We start from the raw sequence: 24,950 nt of genomic DNA, 5'->3' as shown, positions 1-24,950 counted from the left end.
GTTCTTGTGGCCACTTTTCAAATGCAATATAACACAGAGTTTGACAGCTATTTAAACATGTGGTAATTTCTTTCATCCCCTTGCCCATTCTGGGATTTCATCTTTTTGAGTGAATAGGTGATTGAAGTGCAGATTTTCCCATTACCAACGTATTCAATTGTTTTGCTTCCTTGGCATACAACATTTAACTGCTTTTGTTATACATTTATTATTTTTACCATACTTTGTCAACATTATTCTCATGGAGCATGTAAAGTCATGGGAGTTACTGCCAGCCATCTGCATTCCCATTCAATAATTCAGTCATGAACAAGCATACAATAGCTGCATTAACCAACCCACATCAATTTTCATTCTTTTCTCCAGGATTGAGTGATGCTCACCACGATGACGAGGTCCAGATTAAAATAGAAAATGATTTGCATGAACCCACCCTCTGTACAATAGGCAGTGTCTGGGAGAGGTCATGTTTCTGGCACCTCATTTACTCACCCAATGTGCCAGACCAGGTTGTGGGGTATGATAATTAACTCATTGATATCTCCAGAAAGATTCAAATGCTGCTTCCTAAAGATGACAATGTAAGTGACTTCACTCAGTTTACTTATCTATTTTCCTCTCCTTTCTATTCAGATGGATATGAATTTTTGGGATTTTCTATTCCAAAGCTTTGTGGGTGCTTCATCCTTGAATAGATTTAAGGCTGAGATGGACAGATTTTTGTCTCTCGAGGAATTAAAGGTTAGGGGGAGCAGGCAGGATCGTGAAACTCAGGTTGAAGCTTTGCTATGATTGTACTGAATGGTACAGTAGGCGCGAAGAGCTGCATAGTCTACTCCTGCTTCTATTTCTTCTACTTTGAGAATGTTTTACCTCAGCGCCATATTTCTTTCTATTGTTTCCTTTAAGGGACAACCAAACTCACTCAATTTAAGGCTGGTGCACATGTGTGAGCTTGAACAGTCAAGGCTCGAAACAACCATGTCAGTGACTTGAGAACTGACACCATGTAATCATTTCCTGTGGGTTTGTATGTGGAAGTGTCATCCACTGGGATGACAAATGGCTGGATTTGTAAGTCGGTCAGGCTGAGATGAGAGGTAGCAGGGGGCGGAGGTGGTGGGGGTGGGGGTGGCGCGGGCGGTGGGGCAGGCATGCACTTTCATGCCACTGGCCTCCATGTCAGTCCCCTGCTACCATTCCAACCCTGGTCCATTTCAATGTGAGGGCGACCTACAGTTGGAATGGTTGCCCACCACTTCCTGGTGGGAGCTAGATTAGGCCTCAAGTGTGACTCCTAGCTTCCTGTTGCTTGTAGTTTTAATTCTCCAACTTGCTCCATTTTGAGCTTTCTCTGTATAGTTTGCTGCAGGGGAGCTCAATGCAAGTTTAAGGACCAGCACTTTATCTTTCAACTGGGTACTTTACAGCCTTCTGGATTTAATAGTGAGTTCAACCATTTTAGATCATAAAATCTGATTCTATTTTGTTTTGAGTTTTTTTTTGCTGGTTTGGTCTTGTTTTGTCTCTTTCTTTGCCCCTTCTTGTAGTAATCAGATGGCTGCTGCTTCATCCAGACATGACTTTTGCTTCTAGACTCATGCATATCATTTTATATTTTAACCTTTACCTTACCATTATGGTAGGCATCACTCCACCAGGGAAAGAATGAAAATTGACAGGAGTTGGTTAATGCAACTATTGTATACTTGTTCATGACTGAATGGGAATGGAGAAGGTTGGCAACAGCCTTACCACTCCCATCCATTGATTCTGTCTACACTTCTCGCTGCCTCAGCAAAGCAGCCGGCATAATTATGCATCCTGGACATTCTCTATTCCATCTTCTTCTGTTGGGAAAAAGATCCAAAAGTCTGAGGTCACATATCAATCAACTCAAGAACAACTTTTTACCTGCTGCCATCAGACTTTTGAATGGATCTACCTTGCATTAAGTTGATCTTTCTCTACACCCTCGCTATGACTATAACATTACATTCTGCACTCTCTTTTCCTTCTCTATGAATGGTATGCTTTGTCTGTACAGTGCACAAGAAACAATACTTCATATTGTATGTTAATACATGTGACAATTATAAATCAAATTTAAAAAAATCAAAAGCACTCTCTTTGATTTTTCTACCATGAACTCTCTTGTCATTTAATCTCTCTGGTTGTTCACCCTATCACAGACATTCCGTTCTATTCATTCTGCATCCTTCCCCTTTCCACTAGGTTCGAAACATATTTTCTACCTTTTATCAGTTCTGATGAAAGGTTACCTCAGTTTGAAATTTAACTCTTTTTCTCTCCACAGATGCTGCCTGACCTTTTGAGCATTTCCAGCATTTCTTGTTCTTATTTCAGGCCAATTATTGTTAATCATGGTGCCTTTTAAGGCACCATTTCAAAGCAAACTGAGATTTTCAGGGTGCCCCATGTTGACCTAGGTCACCAAAATGGTGAGCTTGAGATGGGAATGAGGGGTGGCAATGGATCGCACATCCCTGTGTCAGACAGAGAACCATCCTATGAAGGGATTGCCCCACCAGGGTCATGGCCAAGCAACTGTGACCCTTCAAAAAAAATGAAAATTAACTTATCGCCCCTTATTCTTCTCTCACTGACCATCTTCAGATCAGCTTTAAGAACATAGGAAATAGGAGCAGGAGTAGACCATCTAGCCCCTCGAGCCTGCCCTGCCATTCAATAAGATCATGGCTGATCTGATAGTGGTTCATTTCCACTTACCGTCTGTTCCCCATAACCCTTAATTCCCTTGTTGGTCAGAAATCTATCAACCTGTGACTTAACTTTTGACTGGTGAGGCTGTCGATCTTGGAGTGCTGGCTCTCTAAGGTCAGATTCCCACCCACCATGACCCAGTTCCCGAACATCAATTGGCATTAAAAATCTGGGTGGGTGTGTCTGTAACTCGCCTTGTGGGGTTTGGAGCCAGAACTAATCTGGCAGTTGGTTTTGCGAAAATCATGGCCCAAGAGTAGGAATGGGATGCAAGTAATTATCTTAAGAGTCTAACATGTATTGTACATTTGAGATTCCTGACCAGCTTCCTATGCTACACTGTCTTGACCATTCAGCAAAATGAAACAAAAAGGACTATATTGTAAGTTTCAAAATGTGGTGGATTATCTGAGTCTCTAGGCAACTAGCAGTGGACTAAGTTAATCTAGACTCAGGCTACAAAGTGATGAATGCTCTTTGCATCCACGGATAAGTATAAAAATGCTCTTCCATTGCTTTTGACCTTTCTGAGAATAAAGGGAGCAAAACTGGATCAGTTGCCCATAAGACAGTAGCTCTTATTTGAGTGTTAATAAGGATACCCATTAAGATTTAAAAGGAATTGTCAGATTTTATAACCTTTTCAAATATATAAGGCAAGTTAATTACTTCCTCATGTTTTGTCTATGATTTGAAAAGTCACCTAACTATTAATGGAGGTCATCATACCTTCACATAAGGCTATACACTTCAGGTTACGACTCTGCAAAAACTGGGGCTGCTGTCCTTTTTTCTGCGACTAGAAAATAAAATTGATTAATTTAGTTGACTGAATTTCAATTCTTCACCAAACATTGCTTTGAAATCTGGAATCTAAATTCCCCACATGTATGATAACATTGTAGAGAGAATCCAATCTGCATATGTTACTGCCTAACGGCCAACTTCACATTGTGAAGCAGGCTACATTCAAGCTAGGAGCAGCAGGAAATGGGTGCCCAGAACCATGCTGAGGAGACAGAGACAGAGGAAACAAAACATAAGAGTAGCACTGATGGGGAAGGGGAAGAGAAAGAGGCCCAACAGTGGCACTAGCTGGTGATAAAGGCAATGTTGTGGGTGGCTGGGGAAGACCGAAAGCTTGACTGCAGTATACCAGGAGTGCGCATAAATAGAAAATATGCTAGTATGTTGGCAGCGCAGTTATGCTGAGATTAGCAACATAATGTGAAGGGCCTTGGAATACAGGAAGAAAAAGATCTGTCAGCTGCTCAGTTCATTTTCTAATTTGTGGGAAGGCAACATGCAAAGATGTAGGAATTAAAATGGAAGATCAAGGAGGTAGATTTTAATTATATGATAGTGTACAACAGCCACTTCTGTATCATTCTCAATTTGACTTACACTAACTTAAGAAAAGAAAATCAAGCAGGCTGTAGATTGGGCTGTCAATCCACTCTCCTCATTTTGCATTCTTGAATTTCCTCACTCCCTTGATGGAATTCTTCCATCTGGGATAAGTCCCATGGTGGGGATGGGGAGGTCAGATGTTTCCCACTCTGAAGGCTGTTGAGAAACCATGCAGTATGCTCCAGCCCTGACCCCATTAATGATGCGTCTGGGTGTATTGGCCATATCCTGTGGTGGGGCGGGCATGATGGCCCAGGTCCTGCCATCATATCTGGGCACCCTGTTGAAATGGCAACCAACATCAATGATCCACCATTGAAGAAAGAAGGTGGATTTCCTGAAAAAGAAGATGGATCTCCAAGATTACTCTGAGACTGGAAGATGGATCTCTTCAATGACACTGAATCAGGAAGTTCCATTTGTAAATGGTGAGGAACTGTTCTAGAGTCCAGCGTTGATGATGGCCTCCACCCTGAGCTCCAGGGACAATCCCAGGCATTTCTTAGGTAAATCCTGACTTCCATGTGCCACATTGTTCCTGATGTGTTCTGGTTGGCATGTTTTCCAGTTGGCATCATGGAGAATCAGGATTTGTGGAAAGATTCTAGTTGGGCCTTCATCTGCAATCCATCAGTGAGACACCATCAGTTTCACGCCAGCCACCAGCGAGATTTCTGATCTGTCACAGAACCATCGGAAGATCCCGTGGTGAGAGATGAATGGTTGGTTTCTTCGTCTGAGAAGGCATACATTAGGGTTCCACATGGGTCAGTACTAGAACCACTGCTTTTCCAGATATAACTGCATGACCTAGACCTGGCTGTACAAGGAACAATTTTAAAATTTGCACATGACACAAAACTTGGAAGTATTGTGAACCGTGAGGAGGATAGCGATTGACTTCACGATGGCCTGAAAAGGCTGATAGAACAGGTAGATATGTGGCAGATGAAATTTATTGCAGCGGAATGTGAGTGATACATTTTGGTGGGAAGAATGAGGAAAAAACAACTTAAAATAAAGAGTTCAAATCTGAAGAGGTGCAGGCTCAGGATATGTGTGCACAAATCACTGAAGATGGCAGGGGTAAGTTGAAAAATTTATTAAAAAGGCAAGTGGGGTCCTGGCCTTAATGAAAGAGATATATTAAAGCAAGCATGTTCTAAAGCACAGGTTCAGCCTCAAAAGAAGTATTCTGTCCACTTTTGGGAAGCTCATTTGAAGATTCAGGCAGATTCAGAAGGGTTGGCAAGTATGGAATTTCAGTTACCTGGACAGATTAGAGAAATGGAGGTTATCCTATCCAGAGAAGAGAAAGTTGAAAGGAGATTCTGTAGAGGTGTTGAGAGGTCTTTAGAGTGTAGAGAGAAACTAACCATTTCCATTGTGAGAAGGGTCAAGAACCAGAGAACCAGAGGTAAATAGAAAAAATCCGTGGTGACATGAGAAGATATCGTTTTATACAGCGAGTATCAGGATCTGGAATGAACTGCTGAAGAGTGCAGTGGAGGCACATGCAATTCTGGCTTTCAAAAATGAATAGGATGAGCATTTCTTTTGCACATTGGGAAAGGAATGGGAGACAAAGAACAAAAAAAACAGCCCAGGAAACAGGCCCTTTGGCCCAATGAGCCCGCGCCGCCATCTCAACACCACCAGTCCCCCTCTCCACCCACGACCCTTGTCTAATGTTTTAGACAAAGACTGGGACGGGCTAAGTTCCAATGCAGAGTCTTGACACAGTACGTGTTAAATGCCTCCTCTGTTCAAGACCCAGCTGACCAAGTTAAGAAAGAGTGGATTGTTATGTATATCACTTAATGTATGGTGAACACATGGACCTGATTTTACCATTTTCATTCTAAGTGCTGAATCTGAACGCAATTCAGCTCCGACTTGGAAATCTGCTCTCAGTGCCCTCATATGCACTTAGCCTGAAAAAAATTGTGAGTCTGAATTACGTTGTGGGGGGGGGGGGGGGGGGGGGGCTCGACACACCTGAAACACTGCAGCTCTGCTTGGAGTCTTCAATTGCGCATGCGCAGATAGAAAAAAAATGAAAAATGCTCCCTGTCACATTGCTCCTAGTCCGCGAAGAAGTTCAGGAGCAAAAGGCGGGAGCAATGGCCCCCACAGACATCGTCCCACCTCCACAGCATAACTACCCATCCTCCCACTACCCAGACTGATTACAGCCCCCTGCCCCCTTCTCCCCCCACCCACCAATCACCTGCAGAGTGGAAATGAACTCCTTTCCCCTCCACTGATCACCCACAAAGTGGCGGCTGACCCCACTCTGTCCCTGCACCCCGCTCCCCCACCAGAGAACCACCTGGCCTCCTCCTCCTCATCCCTCCCTCCACCAGCAAATGACCTGGCCTTCTCCTCCTCCCTCCATGCCCTTACCAGAGAACGACCTAGCCTCCTCATCCTCCTCTCCACCCGCCTCTGCCCCCCAGAGCGATCTGGCCCTCCCTCTCCTCCCCTCCACCCATCAGAGAATGATCCACTTCCTTCCCCCCTCCAACCAGAGAACGATCTGGTCTCCTCCTCTCCTCCCCCCCCCCCCCACCCCCGCCACCACCACCAGAAATGATCAGGACCGCCCCCCCCACACACAAGAGAACAACGTGGCCCCTCCTCCCCACAGAGAATGATATGGCTTTCCTTCCCCCCCGCCGCCGCCACCAGAGAAACATTTGGCCTCCTTCCATCCTCTCCCTCACCAGAGATACATCTGACCTACCTCCTCCTTCCTCCCCCCCCAGAAGAGAATGATCTGGCCTACTTCCCCACCCCCCCCCCACACCCCCCCCACCCCCCCCCCCCCACCACCACCTCCCCACCCACCACCCCCCACCACCGCCCCACCCCCACACCCACTCCACCACTGATCTGAGATAGAGAGCCACTAGAAGCTCTGAAGTTACCTCTTCAAAAGCTGGAGCGACCGAAACAGACCTTTGCTGAGCATTCTGTTTTGTGCCAAATCTGGGTAGGCGAATGCGATGGTAAAGGGGAAATTGCAGGTAAGATTGGGCATCCATTTCACTAAGTCAATTTAGTTTGGATTGCAGCCATTTTCGGGCCTTGATAAAGTGGGCATCTGCACGGACGCAATCTCAGATCGTGCTAATCGTCTCATGCGCGACTTAACAAGTTTTTGCGCCTGAAAATGGGTGCGACACAATGGTTAAATCAGGACCCATGTGTGAATAGTGCAACATATGATCCATCCCACCGCCACTTCTTTACCTGTAAAGTGGCTGCTTTATTGTTTGAAGGCTGTTCAACCTTGGCTGCCACCTTCTGCTGCTTTTTATTCATCCCTAGAGGGTACACACAGCAAAATACTTTAAACATCTAAAACAAGAAGATGGTTAACATCACTGTGTCTCTATGTTAAAAACAGCCTACAATCAATCTCTCTGTCGCAGAAGACTGTAACATATGATTTAAATGCAAAACAGTTTTAATGACAAATTAATAAACCAAGTGGTACTTTCAGTATGAAATTATGTCAATGCTTTGGCCATTTCCCCTTTTAGTTTGTACCTTTTGGTACTTTGTTCCTAATCAAAAAAGCCAATTAACTTCAAAGATGTGTGGATTAGGTTGATTGACCGTGCTAAATTGCCCCTTAGAGTCAGGGGTTTAGCAGGGTAAATAGGTGGAGTTATGGGGATAGAGCCTGGGTGGGTTTGAGATCGGTGCAGACTTGAAGGGCCAGATGGCCTCTTTCTGAACTGTAGGGATTCTATGATTCTAAGTCCAATCAGAGTCCTCACATGAGGGATAAACCAGATCCCAAACTGTCAAGATAATGATATACGTCCCATCTTGGACTTGATCAAACACGATCCAAGCTGTTTGTCTTATTTGTACTATTGGATGGATTTTATAACAATGGAAAGGTATTCCACATGATCAATTGTTCTGAAAAAGCAAACAAAATTGTGCCAAACTATCCTCAACCAGCTTGCATTTGCAAAACCTCAGAATATAGTTCCAACATTAGATGTGATCCCATGATTGGACAACACTCACTAAACAATCCATTGGTGCTAAGAATTATACTAACAACCAGTTCATGGTTATCACTCAGATTTGCAATGTGGTTCATTTACATATGCTGGAAACTACATACATTCATATACAGAGTCCTGTTCTTTGCAAACAGAATTGCACATTTTTCATCTAAACAATTGCTCCCTATATATTCCTTATGGCAACGCTTTGACAAAACAGGGTCAAATTGCTTGGTTTGAGTACAAAGTTTGGAGAAATCGCTATTTCCAGGTGCGTTGTCAATGGCCATGCCTCTATCAATTGCCAACCAATCAGCACCCTTTTCTAATGTAGCATGAATTGTTGTGCCCTTTGAAATTTGGTATTCTTGCAATTCTCTCCGATGAGTGCAAGACAAAAAGCTTTGACAGCATGTCTCTTTTTCAACAATACTCAAGCTCTGTATCACCAAATAATTAATCATTTAATGACTAATTTGTGCTTTTAATCCCAATCAATAGAAGATTGCTAAAAGTCTTTTGAGGATCAAGCTATTGGTTCAAACTACATACAACGCGTTGTAAAACTATTAAATTCTAAGAACCCACACAGTATATCTCATTGTAACTGATGGAAGTCCATTGGAATGCCTCAAATCCAGATATGCAAGCTCCTGGCCTTTCATTGAAATTTTCTGACTGGTCTGTTAAGGTAGAACTTCCACCCACTTCAAAGTTCGTTGTTTATGTGGGGTAGTTGGAAGGGGAGTGGGGTAGTTGGTGAGGGAGGGAATTAAGAGGAGATAAGGGTGGCATTTACATTCAAAATCAGGCTCCATGGTGCCCCAGGTTTCAGCACAATTGGTGCCATTTTGTGCTCCACCTGCACAGTTCTGGTATACGCTATGTTGAATGTCATTTTGGTAAAGGTCAAACAAGGGGTACCCTAAACGCAGGTCACAAGTTGTTATTAATCAATTAACATATGCAAATAAGAGCATAAGAAATAGGAGCAGGAGTAGGCCATCTAGCCCTTCGAGCCTGCCCCGCCATTCAATAAGATTATGGCTGATCTGAAGTGGATCAGTTCCACTTTCCCGCTTTTTCCTCCTAACCGTTAATTCCCTTGTCTACCAGAAATCTATCTACCCGTGACTTAAATATATTCAACGAGGTAGCCTCCACCACTTCAATGGGCAGAGAATTCCAGAGATTCACCACCCTTTGAGTGAAGAAGTTTCTCCTCAACTCTGTTCTAAACTGCAGCACCCACCCCCACCCCCACTATTTTGAGGCTGTGCCCTCTAGTTCTCTATCTTTTCTAAGCGGGAAGAATCTCTCTACCTCTACCCTATCTAGCCCCTTCATTATCTTGTAAGCCTCTATAAGATTCCCCCTCAGCCTTCTAAACTCTAACGAGTACAGGCCCAGTCTACTCAATCTCTCTTCATAAGCTAACCCCCTCATCTCCGGTATCAGCCTGGTGAACCTTCTCTGTACTCCCTCCAAGGCCAATATATCCTTTCGCAAATGAGGAGACCAAAACTGCACACAGTACTCCAGTTGTGGCCTCACCAGTGCCCTGTACAGTTGCAGCAAGACCTCCCTACTTTTATATTCTATCCCCCTCACTATAAAGGCCAACATTCCATTTGCCTTCTTGATCAACTGCTGCACCTGCAGACTGAGTTTTTGCGATTTGTGCATAAGGACCCCCAGGTCCCTCTGCACTGTAGCACGCTGCAGCTTTTCACCCTTTAAATAATAATCCCTCTGACTATTATTTTTACCAAAGTGGATAACCTCACATTTGCTAACGTTATACTCCATCTGCCAGGTCCTCGCCCACTCACTCAGCCTATCCAGATCTCTCTGCAGACTTTCCGCGCCTTCTACGCAATTCGCTTTTCCACTCATCTTCGTGTCATCAGCAAATTTTGTTACCCTACATTAGCCCCCTCCTCCAGATCATCTATGTAAATGGTAAATAGTTGAGGCTCCAGCACCAATCCCTGCGGCACTCCACTAGTCACCAACTGCCAACCAGAAGAACACCCATTGATTCCAACTCTCAAATAAGAAGCCTAATGCTGCATCTGCTCCCTTTTGCATCTTTGGTTTATGTCTGAGCTGGTGAAGGGTCATAAATAAAGAACAATAAATCCTGTGTCTAAGGAGTCGATATGGTACTGAACATTGTACAATCATCAGCGAATATCCCCAATTCTGATTTTATGAAGGTCATTGATGAAGCATCTGAAGATTGTTTAGTAAAACACCAGTTCAGATTTAAAACATCAAATTTGGTTAAAGATAAAATATACTTGCCTGAGTAACCAAAAGAAATACTTGACAATGGGCTAAGATAGATGCCATTCCCGTACACTGCACCATGAAGCTGTAGAAATTGGAGGGAAAAAATAAGCAAATGAACAATTACATGACTGTATAGTTACACAGAGTCTACAACATTGAAACAGACCATTCAACCTTCTACATATTGGATGTTTAACATTACCATTAAGACATTACTATACTTAACAGATGCTCCAGTGTAACCTGTATGAAAATGAGGAGAACATTCAGTTAAGGCAGAACTTTTTCCCTTACGTCAGAAGGGTGAAAATTTTAATTGATTGTTATATGGCAACAACATGCAGAGATTCAGATTGGCCAGTAGCTCTCCAGTCATTCCAGGAACAGCACTGCAGTGGTCGGAAGATGGAACGAAGTGCTGGGAACCAGAGGAAAGTGGCAGAGATCAAGGAGATGGGAGATGTTAGGGAAAGCCTGGGGGTCGCAAGGTGGAAGATGGGCATGTTCTGTATTGTATTGGAGTAGGGGGAGGAAGGTCACAGATCTCTGGGCCCTAAGCAGAGTGCTCCTAGTCAGGAGGGAGCTTTAGATGGAGACACCACACCTCCTTCCCGCCTAAGATTGAAATTTGTTCAAGTTTGAGTTTCTACCCAGACTTATCATTCACCTGCAAGCCTAAAAATTGAGACTGTGAGGGGAAGAGGTCCAGCACAAAATTGTAACCAGGTCAGAGCAATCAAGATCTCAGAGGAAATCATGTCCAGATAATTTCATGCTTGGAAGTCAAATCAAATACAGAAAGAAAAGAGTTTGATTGAGGAGGTGAATAGAAAAGAGAGAAAGGTAAGAAAAAATATAAAAATGCTCAAGATATTTCATCAATTTACTACTGGCAGGAATTTTATTTCACAGTTTAAGTTGTTCCTTTTCAGGGCCAAAGAGGTTAATTCGCATTGCAGGATCATAAATATCCTCATTTAAAAAGGTACTTACACTGTTAAGTAGAAACTAACAATTGCAGTGAGTTCGATTAGAAATTATTGAGTGAATGCAGAAGCTTCTTGAAACTCAGTGAGGCTGAGAATGCGATTATGTTTTCATGAGGCTATCAGAGGGGAGTATCACAAATCATCCTGCAACTGTGGCTATTCACAAATCATCAGCTATCTCTTCCTCTCCATGAATTGCAGGATGATTTACACATTAATAATGATGACAATTAACCAGGCTATTATTTTGGCAGCAAAATCTGGGCCAATGATGCTCATGGTGCCAACACACCGATTGAGAATGTTACTTTTCATTGTATCAAAACTTTGTAAAGAACCTCTGTAGCATTATAAGATCTGGGACTCCTACTGGGGAGAAACACATAGGGCCCAATTCTCCCATTGTGATGTGCTAGTTTTTTGGCATGATGGGTTGGGGGATGCACGTGTCGGCCATTTCGCGGGATTCCCGCATGCATTCCCGATGCATGCGCATCTCCCACTGCAAGAGAGGAGATGCAATTGAGACCACACTGGAAACCGGTGGGAAGACCAGATAAAGTGATTTTAATCTGTTTTTAATGAAATTTAAATGTCATTATTGGGCCCGGGGCTGAATTCCCTGGGCCCAATAGCATCTCCCACCCCGCCAGGAGTATTTCACTCCGATGGGGTTTAGAGTAACTCCCTGCATTTGGGGAACGAGTGGAAGGCCCCACTGGGTTGAAGGAGGGGCAATCAGGGCCTCCACAGGAGTTGGGCGGCAGGGGGTGGACATGGGCACCCTGGCAATGCCAGCCTGTGCCTCCTGGCACTGCCCAACAAGCAAAGTGCCCATGGCCAGGGGCACCTATGCAGTGCCAATGGGGTGGGGGCTTATGGGCAGTGCTAAGCTGGTCCTATTGTGAGTGGGGCCTAGAGGTGATTGGTGGGGTGAGTGTCCTGATGCCACTCTGCATTGGGATTTGGTCAGGGCTGGAGGGAGGCCAGCAATTGAGGCGGGCTGGGGTGTGGGGGTGGTAGTCTCCTGGGGAGGGATGGTCATCTGCAGGGGGGGTGGGGGGGGTGTGTGTGGGGGCCTGCCTCTTGGCTGGATCTTCCTCCCATTGGTGGGGGAGTCTGTCAGATGAAGGTGGGGTCTGATGAGATGGGGGGCGGGTGGTGTCTGCCAGGATGACGGAGTGTGGGGCGAGGCTGCAGATCAGGTGCTCCAGGACGGAGGGGAGGTCAGGGTTGGCCCAGGAACAGTCATGGGGGCTGCCATCAGGCTGTGGGAGGGTTGGGGGAAGAGCATTGCGAGGGTCCTAGGCTGACCAGTGATCGAGCTGGCCAGCAAACGGGAGCCTAACAGATTGAGGCCACTGCGCATGCACAGAGTTCCGGAACCGTCAGACTCTGGTGAGAGTAGGTCTCACCCCCCCACCCCGCCTGTGGGTTTTTCACAAGATTCATGATTGCGACCTTTGCAGTGCACAGAGTGGGAAAGTTCGAATGTGAATTCCCGCTGATAAAACAATTGTGAATTACACCAGTTTTTCCGCCAATTCAGCACTTAAAATTCTTTTTAGGAGAATCGGGCCCGCAAGGTGAACATATTTCAGGAAACCCCAGGTGCGGAGCCTGTGAAATTTCTAACAGTTAACACTAACAGATAGAAAATTATTTGCTGCATGGCCCATTGAGGTAAACCGAGTTACAGAACCATGCTTAATAGGGACACTTTTCTGCTACACTTTTCCTTACCTGTAATCGTGTATTTGATGCGACAATTAAACCATTCCTTAATATGGAGTGCCAGTTCTCTATATGTGAGCCACTAGATATAAAATATAAGCAGTTTCAGTAGCTGAAAAATCATTGCATAACATGATGCAAAATAAACAATTGCTTTCAGTTTTTCATTACTTCCCTCCCTTCACCACTGTAACTATGGTGCAAGTCTTCCAGGTAAATTCAATCTCTTCTGTTAACAGGATTTTGGCTGATTCTTGTTTCTAACAATTTCCCCTTCATTGGTGTTAAACCAACTGCCTGTAATTGTTTATCCTTCCCCCATGTTCAAACGAAGGTGTTTGTAACATTTACAAGCCAGCAATACCTTTGTCCCACAACGGTATCTAAGGAGGACTGGAAGATTGTGGCCAGCACCCCCACAGTTTCTACACTGACATCCCTCAGCAGGCTGGGATGCATCTGAATTGGGGGACATAACCACTTTAAATACCACCAGTTTTTCTAGTACTTTCTTTTCTTCTATTTTTATCTTGTCCAGTATCCCAGAAATCTCATCATTCACCACAGCTTTGGTAAACACCAATGCAAAGTATTAATTTAGTACCTTAGATATGTCCTCTGTCTCCACTAATAGATAATTGTTCCTAAATCAGCCTGAGAGATTTTCTGGCAACCCTTTTATTGTCAATATATCTATATAGAAGACTTCTGGATTTTGTAGAATCATAGAAACCCTACAGTGCAGGAGGCGGCTATTCGGCCCATTAAGTCTGCACTCACAGCAAACCTATCTAGGCCATATCCCCGTGACTCCACATATTTACCGTGCTAATCCCTCTAACACGAGACACTAAGTAGCAACCTAGCATAGCCAATGCACCTAACCCACATATCTTTGGATTGTGGGAGAACACCGGAGCACCTGAAGGAAATCCACGCAGACACACAGAGAACGTGCAGACTCTGCACAGACGGTGACCCAGGCTGGGAATCGAACTCAGGTCTCTGGAGCTGTGAGGGCAGTAGTGCTAACCACAGTGCCTCCATGCCATCTTTTCATATTAACCACCAATCTGTCTTCGGGCTGTCTTTTTCTTTCTCTTAGTTTGTCTACTACACTTCTCAGAATCACAGAATGGTTACAGCAAAGGAGGAGGCCACTTGGCGCATTGTGTCTGCGCGTCTCCCCATGGTATTTATATTTAGCTTGTTCTCCCTTATATTGTCAAGCAGACTTACATCAAATGCCATCCCTCCCCCTTTCCTTTTGTGTCATCCACTTGACTCCAACTCCTTTCTTGCCCTCCATTTCCCCATGATGGTAATGTACCCAGACTGAACCGGAATATTGCCCCATTGCATTCATGCTTGCCAAAATTTTGACTCCAATTTACCTGGGGCAGACCCCTTATGAATTTGCTGTAATTAACTATCCTCCAGATAAATAGTGCTGTTCTAAATTGTTCCCTCACAATTAATGATCTAAATTCCATGACACTATGATCATTATTTCTGAAAATGCTCCCTAAATGTGATATCCTCCACTTGACCCATTTCCTTCTGCAGGACTTGACCTAGCAAAGTTTCCATCCTTATTGGGCAAGGCAAACACTAATCAAGTTAATTTTCCAGGACACATTTCATGTATTTCTTTCCTTCCCTGGCTTTCACATAATCACTGTCCATTTAACATTGAGACAGTTAAATATTATTGTTCTTGCATCTCTGAGTAATTTATTTGCAAATCTGCTTCTTTATTGTCTTCCCACATTACTTGGTGGGTATAAAATACACCAAGTGGTTAACAACTCCTCTTGAGCTCAAAACAAATAGATCCTCGTTGGGATTTTCCAGCCGCACTCGCCCCAACACTGGAAAATCCCGCGTGAGGTCAAAAGATCTTTGCATGCTCCGAGTCCCACCCGCTGTGATTCCTGTGGCAGGTGGGATGGGAAAATTTCACCCCCTGTCTTTGACCCCTCATCTGTATTCTTTTATTCAAGCACTTATATTCAAAATGTTGTGGTTAAAACAATTTACACATATTCAAGCAAACACAAAGGAAATGTTTCTATAACATATTGTATAATTCTCTTTTTAACTTTGACAGACATTATTCGTATCTTTATAGAGATTTAGAGAAAGAAAACTCACTGAAATGCAAAAGTGCTCCCATAAAGTTTCTTTGCTGCCCTGAAATTGGATTCTTTGGCCGGTGGGCTGCTGAGGAGCAAAAACTGGTGTGGAGTGTGCATGAATTTTAGTTGCTACATGAAAGAGTAAGGTGACAAATGTTATTACAATCTTACTACAGTAAATACATCAGTTCTTTGCTGACACATTCTGACACTGCACAACTTCTGAAACCAACAGCTTGACAAGCTGGAGATCTCGATCTTGTGTAAAATCAATTTGGGTTCAAATATTCTTCGAATGGGATTGATTCTGGGGAAGATGGGTCCTGTGCCAGCTGGATGGGTTGCACCACAGCAGCACTGAGACCAATATCCTTGCAGGGATATTTGTCATTACTGTGGGGGAGGTTTAAACTTGGCAAAGGGTTGGGATCCTGAGCAGGGAGACACAAAAGAGGGAAACAACGATAGAAAAAGAAATGTGTAAAAATGTTAAAAAGACATATCTAAAGGCACTATAGTTGAGTCAACAGAGTATTCATAATAAGGTAGATGAATTAACAGCACAAATAGATGTAAGTAGGTATGATTATGATCACAATCACATGCCATAGCTGCAGGGTGACCAAGGCGAGGAAATGAATATCCAAAGGTTTTCAGTATTTAGGAAGGGCAGGCAAAAAGGCAAAGGAGGTAGGGTAGTGTTGTTAATAAAGGATGAAATCAGTGCAATAGTGAGAGAGAATATCGGCTCAGGAAATCTAGATGTAGAATCCATCTGGGTGGAGTTAAGAAAGAGCAAGGGTAGGGAAAAAATAGTGGGAGTTGTCTATGGGCCTCTAAACAGTAGTATGAGATGGCAATAAACAGGAAATTAGCAATGCATGTAGCAAAGCTGCTACAGGAATCATAGGTGAATTTAATCTACACACAGACTGGAAAAACTAAATTAGCAATAATAATCTGATGGATGAATTCCTTTGGTACATATGTTATTTTTTAAAAACCAGTACATCAAGGAACCAGCCAGGGAACAGGCTATCCTATATTTAGTATTGTGCTGTGAAAAGGAGTTCAGCAGTAATCTTGTTGTGGGGAGTCCTTCAGGGAAGAGTGACCATAATGTGTTAGAATTCTTCATTAGGATGGAAAGTGAACACGTCCAATCCAAAATAAGATTCCTAATTCTAAGCAAAGAAAATCATGAGGGTGTGAGGAGTGAATTGGCAATGATAGAATGGGGAATTTTGTTAAAAGACATGATGATGGATAGGAAATTAATGATTGAATGCATATAATGCAACAGTTATACATTCTTTTTTATGCAAAACATCAGGAAAATTGGTCCAACATGGCTAACAAAAATAAATTAAGGATGATATGAGATCCAAAGAAGAGTCATATAAAATTGCGAGAAAATGTAGGTCCTTACAGTCTGAAAAGGGAGAATCTATAATAGTGAACAAGGAAATTTGTAGAGCTATTAAACAATTACTTTAGTTCTGCCTTCATGGAAGAAAACACAAAAAACTTCCCAAAAATGCTAGGGAACCAAGGGTCTGGTGAGAATGAGGAATTAAATAAAGTAGTATTACCAACAAAAAGTGCTGGAGAAATTAATGGACCTGAAAGCCAATAAATTTTCAGGGCCTAATAATCTACATCCCAAGTACTAAAGGAGGTGGCTATGGAATTAAAGGATGTGTTTATTGTCACCTTCCAAAATTCTGTTGATTTCATAACAGTCCTGGCAGATTGGAGGGTGGAAAATGTAACCCCACTGTTTAAAAAATGAGGGAGAAAACAGGAGATTAGAGGTTGATTAGCCTCACATCAGTAGCAGGAAAAATGCTGGAGGCTATTACAAAGGATGTGATACAGGACATTTAGAAACCATCAACAGGATTAGACAAAATCAACATAAATTTATGAAAAGGAAATTATGTTTAACAAGCCTACTGGAGTTTTTTTGAGGATGTAACTAGTAGAATAGATAAGGGAGAACTGTCAGATATGGTGGATTTTGATTTTCAGAAAGCTTTTGATAAAGTCCCATAGAAGGGGTTGTTTGTGTCCAAAATTAAAGCACATAGGTTTGGGGATAACACATTGACATGAATTGGAAATTGATAAGCAGACAGGAAAAGGAGAGTTGGAATAAATAGACTTATTTAGAATGGCAGGTTTTGACAAGTGGGATACCACAGAAATCAGTGCTTGGCCTCCCGCTATTCACAACATATATCAATGATTTGGAATGAGGGAACCAAATGTAATACGCCCAAGTTTGCTGCTGACACAAAGTTAGATGGGAAGGTGAGTCATGAGGAGAATGTTAAGAGGCTCCAAAGTGATTCAGACAATTGTGCGAGTAGGCAAATACATGGCAGATGCATTATAATGTTGATAAATGTGAAGATATCCATCTTGGATAGAAAAACAGAATGGCAGAATGTTATTTATATAGTGATAGTTTGGGAAATGTTGATGTACAAAGGGTGCCCTTGTACACCAGTCACTGAAACCAAGCATGCAGATAGAGCAAGCCATTTGGAAAGCAAATAGTACGTTGGCCTTCTTTGCTTTACATGTGTGTTATCAACCTGATACCTGCATACACGTCCTATATCAGCTTCATCTTACTATCTGTCTCTTTCATTGTTCAGGGATCTTTCTGACTTTGTTTGTCCCATCTGTCCCTCTTCAGGGGAATTTACCTTGATTGAACCAAACTATCCCTGCTTTAGGTGCTGACATGTGGATAGTGGAGGTAATAACCGGTCTTCTCCTGTTAAAAATGCAATCACCATGCTCCAGCGCAGATTTTTGTTGCTGCTTTCATCCCATTCTTCGACACCAATTGCACATTATACAGCATAATTGTCTGACATTTATAAGTTTGTAAGTGATGTTCTGACATTTATAAATTATCTGACAGTTAAAAACCTCACTGTAGCTGTTTGATCGCATTGAAGGATCATTTCTGCAGATGATTTGTGTTTTAATTGCTGTTAATGGAATCGCATTCTGAGATGAAGTACATTTCAGAACCATAATGTCCAGCAATTTGGTTTGTCATTCATTCCTTTCAACATGAAAAACATTTCTTCCAGTTTTTGTGGGAAGAATACAAATTTCAGCATTGTGGTGCCATAGAAATATTGTGATGACCAAAAACTGAACTGCAGCAGTCCTATAAATACTGTAACTACAAGAGCAGGTCAGAGGTTAAGAAGTCTGTGGGGATTAACTCCCTTCTGACTCCCCAATGCTGGTCCTTCATCTGGAAGTCAGGAGTGTGTTGGAATACTCTCCACTTTCCTGGATAAATGCAACTAGCACCATCATTACCCCAGAAGCTCAGCACTATCAAGGGCAAAGCAGTTGCATGACTGTCACCCCATCCATCACCTTAAACATTAACTCCCTTCAGCACTGGCACACCGGGCTATAATTTGTAGGGCACCACATTCCCCCTTCCCTATCTTCCTGAGACTAAAAATCAGGGGGGGGGCAGCATTAGTTGCTTTAAGGCTAGACTTCTGCTCCTTTCTCAGGAGGAAGCCTCGCATTAAAAAGCTGTTAACCTTTCAGATGGCCAGCAGCTCTGTAGTCTCCGCAGTGCCAACTTGGAGCAGTGGCTACTATTGGAAGTCAGGCCGTCCCACCACATTGAGGAGCCCAGTTAAGTCCAGAATCTGGGATCTCGATGAGGGGTTGAGGAGTGAAGAGCTGGGTTCAAAAGGCGAGTGACAATGGGTAAAGTGGGGGAGGGATAGAGAATGACAATGGGGAAAGTGCCTCCTAAGGCCTAGGGACCCCGTAAAGGAGAGACCCCTCCCCTCTCCTTGCCTATTACCAGCATGTACAGCTAATGCTGCTGGGCTTTTGCATGGCCTGTGTCTCCCCCATCATAGGCCAAATACCAGCAGTGATTAATTGGTCACATACGCGCATCAACAAGCCCAAGATGCTTCCCCGTCCCCTTAATAAAGTTTCAGACAGGCCAAGGCAACAGGTAGGTGGAGGAAGGTCACCTGTTGGATTTTATTTTCCAAATTCATGAGCAGAGGAGCATAAATTCCAATCCGTCATGTTTATAGTGTGTAGAACATTGAACACAGGAACAGGGATGTCTTATTGAAGTTGTAAGGCCACATTTGGAATACTGTGTACAGTTCTGGTCACCCTATTACAGAAAGGATATTATGAAACTAGAAAGAGTGCAGAAAAGATTTACTAGGATGCTACCAGAACTTGATGGTTTGAGTTATGAGGAAAGGCTGGATCAACTAGGACCTTTTTCTCTGGAGTGTAGGAGGCTTTGGGGTGATCTTATAGAGGTCTATAAAATAATGAGGGTTATAGTTCAACTAGATAGTCAATATCTTTTTCCAAAGGTAGGGATGTCTAAAACTCGAGGGCATAGCTTTAAGTTGAGAGGATAGACATACAGAAGTGTTAGAGGGCAATTTTTTCAAACAGTTGTAGAGGTGGGTAAAATGCTGTCTTTTAAAAAGCATTTAGACAGTTACATGGGTAAGATGGGTGTAGAGAGATATGGTCCAAATGTGGGCAATTGGGACTCGCTTAATGGTAAAAACTATGCGCCATGGACAAATTGGGCCAAACGGCCTGTTTCCATGCTGTGAACCTCTATGATTCTATGTACCATGTACATGATGCACTGAGCAACTAGTCAAATCTTTTTTAATAATGCCTCTCAAATCCTTGAACCCTGTGCCTACAAGGGCAAGAGTGGCAAACGAATGGTAAGCGCAACACTTGCAGTTCCCATCCAAACCAGATATCATCCCGAATTGGAAATATTTCAGAATTTCTTCACTGTCACTGGGCCTAAAACCCAGAAATGCCTTCTAAACAGCACTTTGGGATTACATATGGCATAAAGACCGCAATGGTTCAGAAAGGCCACTCATCACCACCTTCTCAAGGGCAGTTAAAAATGGGCAATAAATGCTGGCTTTGTCAGGGACACCCACAAGCAGGAATGACTTTTACAACTAAATGGGCGTCATGCTGCTATGGATACAGTATTGTGGAAATCCATCACTGCAATAATCCCTTCCTGCAGTGGTCCACACATTATAGCTCATTTCATCGAGTTAAAAAGTGAACTGAGGATGGGATGAGGGCTGACATCTTTATTTCACAGGGTTGCAGAAAAGAAATTCAAACCGGTTTGCTGGCAAAAAATACATCACACCTTGGGTATTATCATCAAGTCACTTACCCTGTTTGCAGGTAATTTTACAATGTGGGATCTGTTACTGGAAATAATCCTGGTTTAAAAAGAAACAAGGTGTCATTTTGCTTCCTTGATTTAAAATAAAACTGAAGTTACAATAAAATAATCTTTAAAAATAGGTTGATAATTCATTGACATAAAAACAGCTTGTGGTGTGATCTAAGCTATGTAGCCATGTGGCTATAAATTCAGATCTTGCTGCCCATAAAGGAAAATATCCCACTGAGTAAACAGTAAAATGTGCTCCGGAGATAAGTCAATGTGTCTGTGAGCAAGGAGGGAATAAATGACCTTGCAGTGAAGTTAATACATTAAAACTTGAATGAATTGTAAATAAAAAAGAGCTGCACATGCTTAACATTGAACAGATGGCATCACTGAATAATTGTAAAAAAAAATACATTGGCCGGAATTCTCTGGCCATTCTCTGAATGGATTTCACGCTGGCAGGATTCTCCAGTCATGCCGGCAGCGGACCCCCGCCTGCAGGTTTCCCACCGGCATGGGTGACATCAATGGGAATTCCCTTTGATTGCAGCAGGACCAGAGAATCCCACTGCTAGCAAACAATGTGCCACCTCCTGCCAGCGGGAAACACTTGGCCGGAGACTGGAGAATCCAACTCCCCAGATTTGAGCAGATTGAACTGAAGGAATTACAGGAACCTTTATTGTTCTTCCCCTGAGATCGTTCAATATTTAAGTTAAAAGTACCACTGTAACAGAGGATGTGCCAGAGGATCCTGCTTGTCCATTTGTTTCTTGATTTCCAAATATGGTGCCTATCGAGATAAACAAAATAAGCTTACTTTTTCCCAGTGCAATTCATGTGCTCCAGTTGTGAGCATTTATCACAGTATATAGAAAGAAAAACAGGAAGCACTAAATATACACAGCAAGTTCAAATGAGTGATGGATTAAATTAATATTTCTAAATTCCAATTAAAGTTCTGTTTCTCAAACATCTTTCGAGATGCCAGTACCTCTCATTCAAAGTACTCTACCCCAGTTCTCTTTAAGAGAACAGAGCAACAAATACATTTTTCAAACACAAGCAGAAAGTGCTCTAAATATTCAACAAGAAAAGCAGCATCTGTAAGGAAAGGAAGAGTGTTAATATTTCAAGAATAGCTCTGCCTCAGGAGCAGAACACATTACAGGTGAATAACTCATAAGAAGAAAGAGAGCGAGGGAGTTGGCGGGGGGGTAGTTATCACTGACACAAGAGAAGAAAACAATGAAAGTAATTAGGTAGAGAACAGGAGATTGGCAAGAAGATATTTCAAGGGAAAAGGAGACATAATGGGAGAATTGAGAAATACCAGACCTTCTGAGAACAGGGAATATATGAATAGTTAAAGTTAGTTAATCTGGATATATTTCTCACACTTATATAATATATCAATGAGTTTGTTGCCTCATAGAGATTTGCATGTTGCTTCTCCTTGCCTCTGAATCTGCTTTTTGATATATAAACTAGGAAGGGCCATATGAATTTTCCCTCAGTGTACTTGAACAGGCACCGGAGTGTGGTAACTAGGGATTTTCACAATAACTTCATTACAGTATTAATGTAAGCCTACTTTGACACTAATAAATAAATAAACTTTAATAAATAAACTTTAAACAATTCATTGCGTTTGTACTTGCTGCACTATCACTTTTTTTCTTTAGATGAGAATGGAAGCCAATCTGAAGTCAGCTGAACCCTAATGCCCACTGCTCTGATGAAAGGTCATCCTGACTCAAAACGAAGGGTGGCACGGTGGGACAGTGGTTAGCACTGCTGCCTCACAGCACCAGTGACCCAGGATTGATTCCAGTTTGGGTCACTGTCTGTGTAGAGCCTGCACATTCTCCTGTGTTTGCATGGGATTCCTCTGGGTGCTCTGGTTTCCTCCTACAATCCTCAAGATGTGACGGTTAAGTGGATTGGCCATGCTAAATTCTCCCTCAGTGTATCTGGACAGGTGCTGGAGTGTGGTGACTAGGGGATTTTCACAGTATCACAGTAAGCCTACATGTGAAACTAATAAATAAACTTTAAAATTTTAAAAAACTATTCTCTCTCCATAGATGCTGTCAGACCTGCTGAGTTTTAGATTCCAACATCCGCTATATTTTGTCTTTAACTAAAATCTACATTACTTGCTGAATACTAATATATAATCACTCAACAGAGATCATTCCAAGGTTAATAGTTCCATGTCAACTCCTTAGTTGTTACAAAGCGCAAGCCATATTGTAGTTAACAGTACCTTTTCACAAAGCAAATATATCTTGAAGCAACTAAAGGCTTAAGGAAAGGTAATTCTGAAAGAGGCAAGTCATTTGGTAATATTTGACAGTGACAAATACATTTTTCTCCAACATGGGAAAATTTGAACAGAAAAACAACTCTGCAGACATACCTTGCTTTTTAATTCAAAAAATAATTGTATAGCTACAGACTTTAGCTTTGCTACCATTGAATGTAGTCTAATGTTTAGTTACAAGCTTTGGGCCTTACCTGGGTCATTTCCCTGATGGATGTGATGCTGTCCAGTGCTTTAACTAATCGTTCATAGTCTTTTTTCTAGTTCAAAGTGGGAAAAACACTTTAGAGTAGAGCTTACAGTAAAAGGTAAGGTGACGATTAACAGTAACAAAATGCCCCAATCTTGGTGTCAATGGACAGAAATACATCATAATGATAACAGTGAGATAGGTGACTTGGTCCAATTGGTTAATGTTTCCATTTTACATGAGCAAACAGGTCTGACTATATTTACTTACACTTTCCCACTATCCTTTTAATCTTTATTCTTTATTGACATATCCAATCCACTCTTCAAAGCTGCCATAGTGAACTGGATTTTGACTACTGAGGCAGATCACTCGAGTTGGGAAATTCCCCAACTTTCTGGACCCAGCTCAGTAAAAATTGCCTTAAATCACAAGTGGTTGAAGGGATGGAGGAGGAAATGGTGGTTGGGACAAGGGGGTGGGGGGGTGGGGTAGAAAGTGAAGTGGGGGAGAAGAGAGCAGAGGTGGGTGCAGAATGAAGTCATGGAGTCACGTTTGCGGATTCTGGACACAGATATTAGTGGGTGGGTGTGTGCCATGCTGGGCTGGTTTGAAGGCCCACATTAGTTCTCTGGGACATTGTTCCTGCTATTTTAGAAGATTTCAAGCTCTCTAGCCCTCATGCCTCACATCCCCTCACACTTTGACTCATCCGCCATAGCCCTTCATACTCCCATGCCAATTCAATGCCAGTCATTACTCTCACCCACCCCATGATCCCTCATACCCTACATCATTTAGATGTAGGTGTAGAACTTTTGCATTTGGGTCCCACCCACTACTTTTAAACATCTTGACTCGTGAAACTCTAGATTACTTTCCCTACATCAACCATCAACCTGGGGAATCTACTTAAATAATTTTCATGCTGTGAAATTAATTTTATTTAAATATGACCAGTTGTATATTATTTACTGGGCTGGAGAATTGTAACTATGAGGAGAGACTGGAGACGTTGGGGCTGTTTGCCTTGGAACAGAGAAGGCTGAAGGGTGACATGATTGAGGTATACAAAATTGTGAGGGTGAGGGAGAGAGTGGACAGGAGGAACCTGTTTCCTGTGGCAGAGTTCAAAAAGCAGGGGTCATAAATCCAAGTTATGTAACGAAGGATTATCGGGGTCATGAGGAGAGTCTTCTTTAAGCAGAGGATGGTAGGTGTCTGGAATTTGCTGTCTGCGTTGGTGGTGGAGGCAGAGACCCTAAACTCATTTAAAAAGTACTTTAATCTGCACCTTCAGTTCTGTAACTGCAGGGCTATGGACTGTGTGCAGGAAGATGGGATTAGAAAGGGCACCTGGTGTCTTTGGGTCGGTGTGGACAAGATGGGCTGAATGGCCTCTTCTAAGTTGGGTCATTTCTTTGGTCGTACAGTTTAAAAACCCGAGTGAGGAATGAGAGAAAAGCCATTTGAAGCTTTAAGCCTGTGCTTTTCTACATTTGTTATATATTATTCTATCATGAACTCTCTCCAGTTATTTAATGTCCTAGAGAGTTTTGTATAAATACTTCAGATTCTGAGAGACAATTGAGGTTAACTTTAGAATCCTTATCCGGTTCAATCTTGTCTTCCGCAGATAACAGCTGTGAAATGTTAAGTCCCATGGAGTATTTGAACATCTCTGTCCTAAATCCTTCAGTTCCATTTGTCATTAGATATTTGTTAAAACTGTCTGCAACCTCTGACACCATTGACAATGTGATGTGGAGATGCCGGCATTGGACTGGGGTAAACACAATAAGAAGTCTCACAACACCATAAGAACATAAGAACATAAGAAA

The 24,950-nt window shown here is 42.6% G+C and overlaps 1 protein-coding gene across 1 annotated transcript in view; it reads right to left on the bottom strand.

The window, feature by feature from the left end:
- Positions 1 to 24,950, bottom strand: part of parp8 (poly (ADP-ribose) polymerase family, member 8) — a 377,525-nt gene that overhangs the window by 8,096 nt on the left and 344,479 nt on the right. Inside the window, exons 17-24 of the mRNA XM_080185528.1 lie at positions 23,114 to 23,179; positions 21,319 to 21,386; positions 20,591 to 20,639; positions 15,356 to 15,468; positions 13,211 to 13,283; positions 10,491 to 10,560; positions 7,411 to 7,484; positions 3,475 to 3,544 (exon numbers count right to left, since the gene is read on the bottom strand). Coding sequence (XP_080041654.1) covers positions 3,475 to 3,544; positions 7,411 to 7,484; positions 10,491 to 10,560; positions 13,211 to 13,283; positions 15,356 to 15,468; positions 20,591 to 20,639; positions 21,319 to 21,386; positions 23,114 to 23,179 — 583 coding nt within the window. The remainder of the gene's footprint in view (positions 1 to 3,474; positions 3,545 to 7,410; positions 7,485 to 10,490; positions 10,561 to 13,210; positions 13,284 to 15,355; positions 15,469 to 20,590; positions 20,640 to 21,318; positions 21,387 to 23,113; positions 23,180 to 24,950) is intronic.

This window comes from Carcharhinus amblyrhynchos, chromosome 1, assembly GCF_965287045.1.
Source record: "Carcharhinus amblyrhynchos chromosome 1, sCarAmb.v2.hapA, whole genome shotgun sequence".
In the NCBI taxonomy this organism is placed as follows: Eukaryota; Metazoa; Chordata; class Chondrichthyes; order Carcharhiniformes; family Carcharhinidae; genus Carcharhinus; species Carcharhinus amblyrhynchos.
The sequence above is the reverse complement of the archived record's forward strand: the minus strand, read 5'-3'. Positions and strand labels throughout refer to the sequence as shown.